The sequence below is a fragment of the Habropoda laboriosa genome, unplaced genomic scaffold (genome assembly GCF_001263275.1).
Source record: "Habropoda laboriosa isolate 0110345459 unplaced genomic scaffold, ASM126327v1 scaffold78, whole genome shotgun sequence".
In the NCBI taxonomy this organism is placed as follows: domain Eukaryota; kingdom Metazoa; phylum Arthropoda; class Insecta; order Hymenoptera; family Apidae; genus Habropoda; species Habropoda laboriosa.
In genome coordinates this window covers 335056-345882 of record NW_017100180.1, presented here as the reverse complement: position 1 = coordinate 345882, position 10827 = coordinate 335056, and the positions used below count along the sequence as shown (strand labels likewise).

Sequence of the window (10827 nt, the reverse complement as noted above, 5' to 3'; positions counted from 1 at the left end):
GTACGAATTAATTGATGAAAATAGAGGATTTTTTTTAGATTGAATTGTTTGAAATAAAAAATGAGTTGAAATAAAATACGTCAATTTATTTGCGTGTTCCAAAGTTAAGTGATCTAAAGAAGTGATTTTATTCAAACGCAGGCTCGGAAATATTTGATTAGAAAGTTGTAATAAAAATATGAAATACGCTGAAGGAATGCGGATCTGATTGAGTCATATTCCCATGGGCCCACCTTCTCTAGCACAGTCGTTATTCGTCTACGTGATAGCATCAACGAATCGGATCACATAAAGTTACGTGACGGAAGAGTATGCCTCTGGTCTTCTCATCTCTGCATAGTACTTTGCTCGCAATTTTAAATAATTCGATTCGGCCAATGATAACAATACACGTGCCATATTTGATGGAGAAGGTGGATCTATGGGGATATGACCCCCAATCAGGCCTGCATTTCTTGCTCTAGCCAATTTCTCACCTCTGTATAGTAGGAATACTTTGTCTCAATCTGAAAGTAAACAGATCTCGAGCAACTTGAAAAAGTCTCACGTCCCGCTAATTCTCCATTCACAGATCAAATAAGCGACGTGTGCAAGAACAACTACATGCGTGAGCTCTACAGAAAGATAGACGGTGCTGTTGTGATCTCGCAGCTCGAGAAAGACCTCGACTGCACGATCACCTTCCAGACACATAGCATCTTGCAACGGTTCATGCTCCGTTTCGATCAACTGCAATTGGACTGCAACGATCATCTTTACATCTACGATGGCGCGCACGCAGTCAGCAGTTACAAGGTAAGTCGCTACGTTTCATCACGAAGTAGAGTTTACGTGGGCAACTAACAGTTGCTCAGACTTGGCCGATCCGTCGTTGCGAAACGCAACCCTGATCTGCATTCAGATTGGAACTCTAAGGCCGGATGTAATATCGCCGCTTAACCAGGAATTTGCATTTCGTGGGAAATACAGTTTTCGGACAGCCACGTTCGCGGACTAGTTATTGTTTGTTGTTCGTTCAGAATGGACTGTCTGTGATTTCTAGCGGAACAGATAATGCCCGAGCACGGTCTCGTGGATTATTCGCGGTTCGCGTACAAATTGATTGCATAAATAACTGCGCGAAACTATCGCACGGTCGGTTTAAGATTCGAGAACAACAATGCTGCCGGTATTCGCATATCAATTATGTTTTCTAGGGGAAACGCGGAATGGAAAATACCTACATCCTTCGTTCGTTAATTCAGCACTGCAAACTACATAAGTATTTGTTCTTTTTTTTTTTTTTTTTAGAAATAAAAATTGAACAAACATCTTTGCTGCATCGCAAGAAAACGCGACGAACTCTCGGACTGATTATCGTTATAAAATTGTTCAGTCACACTTGGTCGCGGTGGGAAAATTATTTTATTACCCTGCAAAACCTGCAATAAACCTCAAAAGATGGTAATAGCCATTTCCCCTTCTCAGTTGACAATCGATGTCACCAATGATGACTAATGCAGAGAATCTGAGAACTTGCGGCGTTTTCTCCGTAGACGGACAATTTCGAAACGTAATTGCCGCCATCGATCAAAATACGAAGGCATTAATTGCATCAGGAACGACATTATTTTTCCATAATTATCGTCGGGGATAATGGCACGGCGACGACAGGGGCTGAGTTTCAGTTGTGAGGACCATTTTAATGTATTCCCCTATTATAAATTCCGAGCATGGCCAGTGCTATCGAGGCGCTGGAAACTTGTGCCATTAATCAAAATTCGTCTGATGGTAGAAGAAGGTGTGTGCTTCGTCTGCTTCGTTTCTTCGTTCGGGATTTGCTTTTCTCGATCGACAGGCGGTTTCAATCTGAAATTATTCGCCCGAGGTACTTACTTCGGCTCGCGATACAGGGAGCAGCAATTCTGTAATACTTTCGCGAATTTGTCTCAGGTGTGCTCGACGTGAGGAAATAGATCGTATCTTGCAGTTCACTTTTGTCGATCATGTTCCATTTGCTTCTCTTCGGTGTTTTATGCGCTTTGTTTATTTCAACTCTTTTTACTATATTTAATTAAAATTTTGGGTAAAATTTCTATTGTTTGAGCTGTACAGTTTTGGCCAAAAGTTAAACACCCCATAAAATATGAATTATTTTGTGAAAACTTTTGTATTGGGAGAAAATCGAACTATTGAAATGTGAAAACAGTCATTTTTTGTTAATTTTGAATATAAATTTTATTTATCTATCAGTATGAACATTTGACAATCACAGCAACTTCTTTCTCACTTTTACCCCGTTTCTTTTTTTCTAAGAATTAAATTGCGTTGATCGCTAACTTTCAAAATATTAACAGTAAAACTAAGGGCTGACAGGCTATGAGTCACTCAGTTGTTTTATGTCTCACTATAAACCTTGTCAACTGTTTCAAAATTCCTTTGATCTGGCCGACAAAGGATGACGAACGATAGAAAGGTTTCGAAGAAATAGTTTTCTCAGTAAACTGCAATAATAAAGGTGCCTGATACTTTCAGCCAAAACTATATGCATCGAATGACTGTAGATAGAAATTTTTAGCAGGTGAGTGTAATTAAAGGATTAAGTATTCTGCTGATCTAAGGATACAAATGCCTTAAAAATTCCCAATATTCTAGATATTGTAAGTACGTCAAGTCTCCCAAGTTTTTTTAACGTAGATCCTTCAGAAGTTCACATTCAAGGTGTTGAAAATATTTCAGATACTTTAAGAGCTTCGAATCCTCTCGCTGTTCTAGATATTCCAGGTACCTTAAGTACTCTAACTCGCGATTACTGTACCAATCTATATGCTTCAGGTACTCTGTCTACTCGATATGATTTAGATGCTGTAAATTCTCCAGACACTTGAGGTGTCTGATTACTTGAAGCACTCTCTGTTATCCAGGTATTACAGGTACTCTAAGTTCACGTAATCTCGGTACTTACAATTAGCTGTTTTGGGTGTTCAAGGTGGTCTAGATATTTCAGACATCCCTAGTGTCCTAAATATCTTAGGTCTCGAAGATAACCTAGATGTTTGAAGCACGTAAGGTATCTCAGGCATCCTCGATGTTCAGAAAATGTTTTCCTCTTTTGTTTCGATCAATGTGGACTTCTCTTCTTGACCCTTTCGTGGCGGAATAACTTTTTCTGGAGAATTTTTTATTATTATTACTTTTATAGATAGATACTAAATTGAGATCGATTTCTGTTCGAGTACTCAAGTGGGACGTACACTACCGGCCAAAAGTTTGGGATCGCTTCACAATTTTTGTCAATTTCTAATTTTTTATAGATTTGAAATTGACATTGCGGAGATCTGTATCAATTTTTCTCATATGGATTGATTTGAACGGTAAAAAATTCGTTAGAAAATTCTTAAAGTTGCTAACACTTTTTCTGGAAATTTTTCTATAACTTATGTAGTATCGGGACCTCCATACCCAAATAGGAAACCTCGAAGGGAGAATAGAGAGGGAGTGGTTGGCGTAGCGCGCAAAGCCTCGGCTTGCTAAGCCGAAGGTCCCAGGTTCGATTCCCATTGGGTCCTCAATAGTTTTCTCTAGGTTCCTACAAATGGGGGCTCGTCCGGGATGGAGGCATCTACGGCTGCACGAAGCCCCAGGCGCCTGTGAGATGAAAATATCTCGAGGGTTGCACGTCTCCCAAAAATGCGTTGTTTCGGCTGTGTGCCACTGTGTGGGGGAGTGTGCCCGAAAGCGTTGAGTTGTGTTGCACCGAGGACATTCGAGGGCGAATGTCAGTTCAGGATGGCCGAGTGTAGTATCGGGGCCTCCATACCCAAATAGGAAACCTCGAAGAGAGAATAGAGAGGGAGTGGTTGGCGTAGCGCGCAAAGCCGAAGGTCCCGGGTTCTGGATTCCCGTTGGGTCCCTCAATATTTTTCCGTCGTCGGTTCCTACACTTGCAATGCACAGTGATTCCAAACCTCCAAATTTTCCGAGCTTCCCAGGTCGCGAGAGGGTTAAATATCTCATACAGTCGCGCTCAGTTGAACAATTACCACAAAGTGGAAACGTTGGTAGGAATAAATGTTTCGCTTGAGAAAAATAATCGGCGGTGGAAGTGGTTCGAACATTTAGATACGTTCCGCGTTAAAATCACTTCCCCCGGAATTGTTTCGCGATTCCAAGCGGCGGGAGCAGTTCTTGATGAATCGTTGGTGAATTGCGTTTACCTGGCCAAGAAATGTATCATCGTTTTAATCTGGAAGTTTGATCAAACGTAGTTCGGAATGCAAGCAAAGGAAAACGGTAATGAGTTTTCAGCTTGAAAAATAGAAGCTCCATTGGATAGATGAAAAATGAACGCAGCAACAACGGTTTGCGTTCCTTTTGTTTCTTTTTTTCTTTCTTTGTTTTTCTCCATGAATTTGAAATCCTACGAACGGGGTGGAGAACTTGCATTCGTTCCACGAAGTTGCGGTCACGCGATATCGTAATTTTCCATGGATTAAACATTTTTTTACCGCTTAGAACAATTTCACTCGTATTTTCACATTAACCTACATATTCCACGGAAGAATTTTAATAGCTCTGCTAGCGGTGTGTGCATTTTATTGCTTTCTTTGTTGTTACATATTCGATTGAGATTACGACACTATTTCAAAGGTTCTGTGCGGCGGGCTCTGAAGAATTAACGAAGAGTAAGGATTTTTGCGTAGTTTGTTGTTCTCGTTGTACGCGTACGGTCTCATCCGAGCGATTTTTATTAGAAAAATTGGAGTTCAGAGAAGAAATATCGTTCGAGAGGTATTTTCTACCGAAATTATTTTCTTCTTTTGAACTGTTAAATAAGGAAACTGATAAGAAAGAAAAGTAGTAATAATAATTAATTAAAAATTAAAATAAATGAAAATCTATTCCAACAAATTTCAATAAATCAGCAGTTACATGAATTGTACAATGATTAATAAGAGTTTTTCTACGCCAAATTTGTTATTAGTCTTGTGCAGTACTGTACTGAACAAAATTTTATTCTAATCATTTATTAACCCCACGTTTGCTGAATTTTCACGATATTTTGTGAATTTAGAATTCTTATCTTTTTCTTCAAAACTTCAAATCACTGAATTCTCATTACTGTATCTGAAAGTAAGGTGATAATTTTTACATTTACAACTGTGCAAAAATGAATGTGTGCAAATTATGACACCGAGTTCGTCAAATTGCCATCAGACTAACTCTTATCTTCCGTTAGCATTCTCTCCAAACCTAACCTCGTTATTGTATTTGAGAATAAGGTAAAATTTAAAAATGGCAATTTGTACATTCACAATTGTGTAAAAACAACACAATAAAAATTCTGACAAATTCACAACTAACCGAGAGTAAAGAAGAAACGACAAGCCTAAATATTTGCACAGCGGTTTACGCTGGCAAGAAAAACGTGCACACACACACACACACACACAGTTGCAGTAACAATATAGTAGAAAAGCCAGAGAGCAATGTAATATGGCATAATGGCGGTTTATCTTTAATCTTTTTTATGGCGGGCGTAATAGCACGTTAAACGTGCCCTTTACTACACCGGGTTCTACCCTTTTCCTCATTTTTATTTAAGCAACCCTTCCCACACTTGGGATAATTCTGCGTTTTTTGGACAAGCGACACCTTAATTTCGCGCGCGCTCGCTGATTGGATCGAGCCACGCCTCAGAAGAGGATTTCACTGGGAAATGGCTGGCAATGTGACGCGTAAATGTAACGAGGGTTTTCCAGGCTAATGTGGCCAATTGGATTTTCACTGGCACGCTTTTGTTTCGACGGAAAACCAGAAACCACGCTGATTTGTATACACACGTGTATGCATGTGTCGTGTGTACGTGAAAGAATTTAAATCGACTCTGATTTTTGGCAATATAACCGAATAAAACATCCATTGTATAAAATTCTTTTGTAAGAGGGACGAAAAGAGAGGGTCGATTAACACCTTGGATTAATTAAACTGTGAAATACGGACAATTTCTATCCAACATTTGTTTATGACGTTCGCCATTCAAATCTTCGTTTATTCTCTCGATATTCTCTCCCCTGTCCTTTCAACGGGAGAACTATACCCCCCAAATGGTCCCTGGAATTTCCCCTGTGGTTGACAGTGGGTTTAATACATGGGGGAATTATTCTTTCATGAGACGATCGATTGTAGGGGAATCTTCCGTTTGAATCGAATGCTCCAAGCTAAATACACAGGAACACCGCTGAAGTTCTTTTAAGAATTGATCCATTTTTGAACTTTCCTTCATCTTCGGGTTCTTCTATTTTTTTCCTTTCAATTCTTGACGCGTTAATTCGGGAAAAATGAATTTGGTTGACCGTAAGCGAAGTAATATTCGAAGCAGAATGTAGTCTTAATTTTTCAGGTAAAAATTATTTAATTTTAACTTCAAAATGACAAAAGTTGAGTGAAATTCGTAGCATTTCTTTTCATCTCGGTTAAAAATCGTCGGATTCACCAAGTTTCACGTTACATTGCAATTATTCTCACGTGACACTATATTAGTCCCTATTGTAGGATTGCTAATTATTAAGACGTTGAATCTGAGGTATTTAATGAGGTAAATTAATTGTGAAGTTATTTCCAAGCTTTTCTCAAACGAAATAGTCTTCGAATCACCTACCACTAACGCGTCAATTATTACTTATATACCAGTTAAACGAATTTACCTGGAGAAAGTCCGTTCACAAATCTTACGAAGGTGAAATTTGTGTAAAAAGCATGGATTGTGATTATTTTTCTCTAGGAAATATTTGTTTATTTATTTACCCTCGAAAATCATCTAGTTGGACTTGGACTTTGAATATTCTTCCTCGTTTTTCCTCAACCCTTAATTTCTCCGAACTGTACCCATTTTATCCTCTTATTGTACTACAGTTCGATAGTTTACCCCAAGCTCGAACCCAAGCATCCCTAAAATCTGAATTTCCACTTTGAAACGGACTACGATCTTTCCCTTGGTCTCTTCAAACGTAAAAGTCAGATCGTTCACAAAGTCACGAGTACACGTGCTGGAACGTAATTAGGAATAAGGATATAAAGCGTTTGGCGAAGCAAAATAGTACGGTTCCTTGCTCGTTTCCCGTGTGCTGCGACGACGAGACGTGCCGCGCTAACGAAATCCGCTTGCGAAGAGAGACGCGAGCTGTCGCCGCGGAGACAACCGGATTTAGCAGCTATTTGAACAGTACAATGGGACATCATAGAGACGTTTCACGTGCGGTAATATCCTGGCTGTCACCATGACGACAACAGGGTTTGCGTAATAGCTGTGTTCTTGTTACGTGGCCGTGGACGGAAAAATATGCGTGCGATCGCGGCTGTTCGGGGGGTTCAACGGGGTTCTGTGACGTTGCTTGCCCCGAAATTGTTGTTTTATTCGTAGCAGACGAGCGGTATGCCAATTGCAGATTTATTTTCACAATTCCAAACGCGCACGTTGCAAAATATTCGATGAAAAATGTGGGGTTCCGTTTAAAAATTTAAACGTTACCTTCGTAGCACTCTCTAAGGTTATCTGAAGATCAAGTAATTGTCATTTTCGCGTGTCTTCTTTGACACCGTACAACTTTCGTCTGAAACATTTTTTCGTACTTCTGATTGGTAGTGCCCGTGATTGTTGCAAAATCAACTTTGTTTGTCAACTTTAATTCAAAACCTTCTCGAAGGACCACCCAGTTATACTGGGACTAGTGAAGTGGTTACAATTTGAGCTGGTTGCTCCTTGGTGTTTTTTGGACGAATCAATCTCGACGTCGTCCCTCGGACGTCCGTGGGAGAGTTTTTTGGTTAGAGCACGCTGATTGGTTAAATAGTTAACAATTACATTTACCAATCAGGGTGTCTAATAGCGTCTTCACCGCCCTTCCAGTGCGCCCTTAGCGCGCTGTCACCTTGGAAGGGTGGGTGACGGTCGCGAGAGGTGGGCGGAAGGTCCCAAAAATCTGGAATTTCCTCCGGGTGACTAATCGGCAAGCGGACCGTTACAGGTAGATGTGCCGTTCGGAAATTCGTGGTTTATGGCATGTTCTTAGGCTATTGAGCGCGAGGGACAGAAATCACTAAAAATTCAACAAGCAATTCTAGTGATCCTCGCCAGGGTGTAATTAGACACGTACAAGCAGTAAACGAAATCCTGAACTCAAAAATAACCGTTGTCATAACCGAATGCAATTCTAGTGATCCTCGCCAGGGTGTAATTAGACACGTACAAGCAGTAAACGAAATCCTGAATTCAAAAATAACCGTTGTCATAACCGAACACTGATACTTTCGGAAATATTTTGGTCTATTTAGAGACTATCTGGAGAAGATTCAAAGAGTGTATCGATAATAATGGTGAAAAAGTGGAGACTCTTTTAAAGGAAATGCAATACATCGTGTCATCAGTTCCTCCATATAAACGTTAAAATTTGTTGCGCAAACCTCTCTGAATTTAAGTATCATTCACTCCGAAGACGAATCAACAAGTTTCCTTCAAATTACACCAGGCACACATATTCGTCGTGCTCTCTCGGAGTCCATCTACTTGCAATTAACCAGATATGTGGCTAGAACACGTGTACTTGCATCCGAAATAATGATCTGCGGTCCATTATTACGTCGCACATAATCTCTGCTTAAATCCACGTGCATTTCAATGAAGCACAAATGGTCCCTTCTCTTGTCGAGATTCTGCTACGGCAAAGATACGCGGCAGCATTTCCAATCCGTGTCTATCGGCGTGAAAAGTGCGTAGCTGTTCCATTTCCAGATACGTATATCTCCCAGGCTGTCCTCACGTCGGAATTATGTTATCGCGAGCCCGATATCACCAAGCACCACGGTCGTTTTTCTTTCGCCTTTCCAGCGGTGAACATTTTTATTATTATCGAAGGTGAAATCTCGCTGGAAGAGTTGTATTTGCGAGGAGATTTTCTGGGGATCGGTGGCGGAAAGGTGACGACACGTATTATGAATAGCGGAGAATTCGATAAACTCTGGGATAACCAGAAGTTCGGAGTAGTTACCGGCGATTGCTGGAACTGATACGCTTGTACGATTCCAATGGCTAATGACTTTTCGTGTCCGGCGAAATTTGTAACGGCAAATCTCTGAGACTTTCTGTAGGCGAGGAAAAGTGTGTATCGGTGACAAATTGAAGATATTCTTCGGGAGAGATATAGTTTCTCTTTGGGGATCTTTTGATTTGTTGAAATGTGTTTCGATCACTTTGTCACTATAGTAAAAATGATGTAAAAATTATACATCAGTTAAGATGCGTATCTATTTGTTGCATATACGCGTATATTATCACCGTTGCGTATCAGTTTTGACGGGCAAGCGTTGCATCGTTGCGTATCAAAGTGTGATTAAGGAGGATGTTAAAAAAAGGCCAATTTTGGCATACGGCCGGAATGAAAAAATTTTTTACAGCATGATTTTACGCATCCTAAGGAACGAAAACTGTAATTGTCATTTTTCCCGGAAATGATGGGAAAGTTATGAAAAATAACTGTTTATTCGAGTCGTAACTCTCAGAGAGTTGAGCAATGCTCTCAAACAGTTACAGATGCAGTGTCCACTCGCGAGCAACTCGCGATAGTTTTACTCTCAAAAGAACAGTGTAACGGTTTGAATTTAAAAGTGGCGCGTCTTTTTACCGTGATCGGCGTGCGTGCGCCGAGCGGCGTTGGGAGCGGCGATCGCGCATGCGCCGAGCGAAAAACAGTATGGCGTATTGTATTGTATTAAGACCAAGTGCGTGGCGTTTGTTCTCGGTTTTGCCAATAAAAGTAATATAAAATCAGAAAATTCTTTTTCCGCTAACTCTTTTCTGTGCGCGAACAGACAGCTAGCTTATGTTTCTTATGTTTAGCACGCAAGAAATGTCACGAATTCTAAGAAGTTAAGAAGTCACGAACGTCGCTTATACTGCGTGATTAGTCTTGTAGGGAATACGGTGCTCGCTCGAACAACGCGTTTTCGATTATATGCGGATATTTTTGAAAAATTTTGACGTTCATTTCGAATCAATTTACACATTTATCATATGTGCACAGTTTTCTCTGTTACGATATTCTACATTCTTTGGATTCCACACACCGATTTTTCTTCAACGAACAGTGATTAAATCCATAATTTCATTTCTCGACCAGTTTCTTTTCCTGACATTTTTTACTCGCACGGGAGTTCTCCCAAGAATACAAAACTACTTCGTGTTTGGTAAGCAACTGTTCCACAGTAGTATGATTGCGTATCCATTCGAGAGCAAGTCTGGACACGTTTACTCTCAGACAGTTGACTTTACTCTCGGACAGTCGACTTTACTCTCGGAGAGTCCAGCTCAGGGGCAGTGTCCACTCGCGACAGATACTCTCGTGAGCAATCCCTCTCTCTCGCGATAGTTTTACTTTCAAAATGGCACGTAGCTTCCTGTTTAGTTCGATATAATACAGACAACGACTCTGGCTCGAATTTCTTATGTTTTGCTCGAGTTTCTTATGTTTCACTAGTAAAAAAAACATCACGAGCATCACGCAATGTTGTGATATGTGAAGTTAACCAGGCTCAAGCATGCATACTTGAGGGTTACTCACACGCCTAGGATTTTTCCCAGAATAATGTGAAGTTAACCAGGCTCAAGCATGCATACTTGAGGGTTACTCACACGCCTAGGATTTTTCCTAGAATGCTGCGTGCCAGGGAGCAGAAATCGGGCAAATCGTCACGTACGCAGTTGCTGTCGAGAGGCCGACCGAACGAGTGGGTCGACGAACGACGTTTGCACCGTGCTATCATAGTGTTGTAGAAAATTCAGTGCTGCCTCGA

General features: G+C 40.6%; 1 protein-coding gene across 1 annotated transcript in view; it reads left to right on the top strand.

Annotated features, from left to right (window-relative positions):
• Positions 1-311: 311 nt before the first annotated feature.
• Positions 312-10827, top strand: part of LOC108579009 — a 116672-nt gene continuing 106156 nt past the window's right edge. Inside the window, exons 1-2 of the mRNA XM_017942436.1 lie at positions 312-339; positions 572-795. Coding sequence (XP_017797925.1) covers positions 312-339; positions 572-795 — 252 coding nt within the window. The remainder of the gene's footprint in view (positions 340-571; positions 796-10827) is intronic.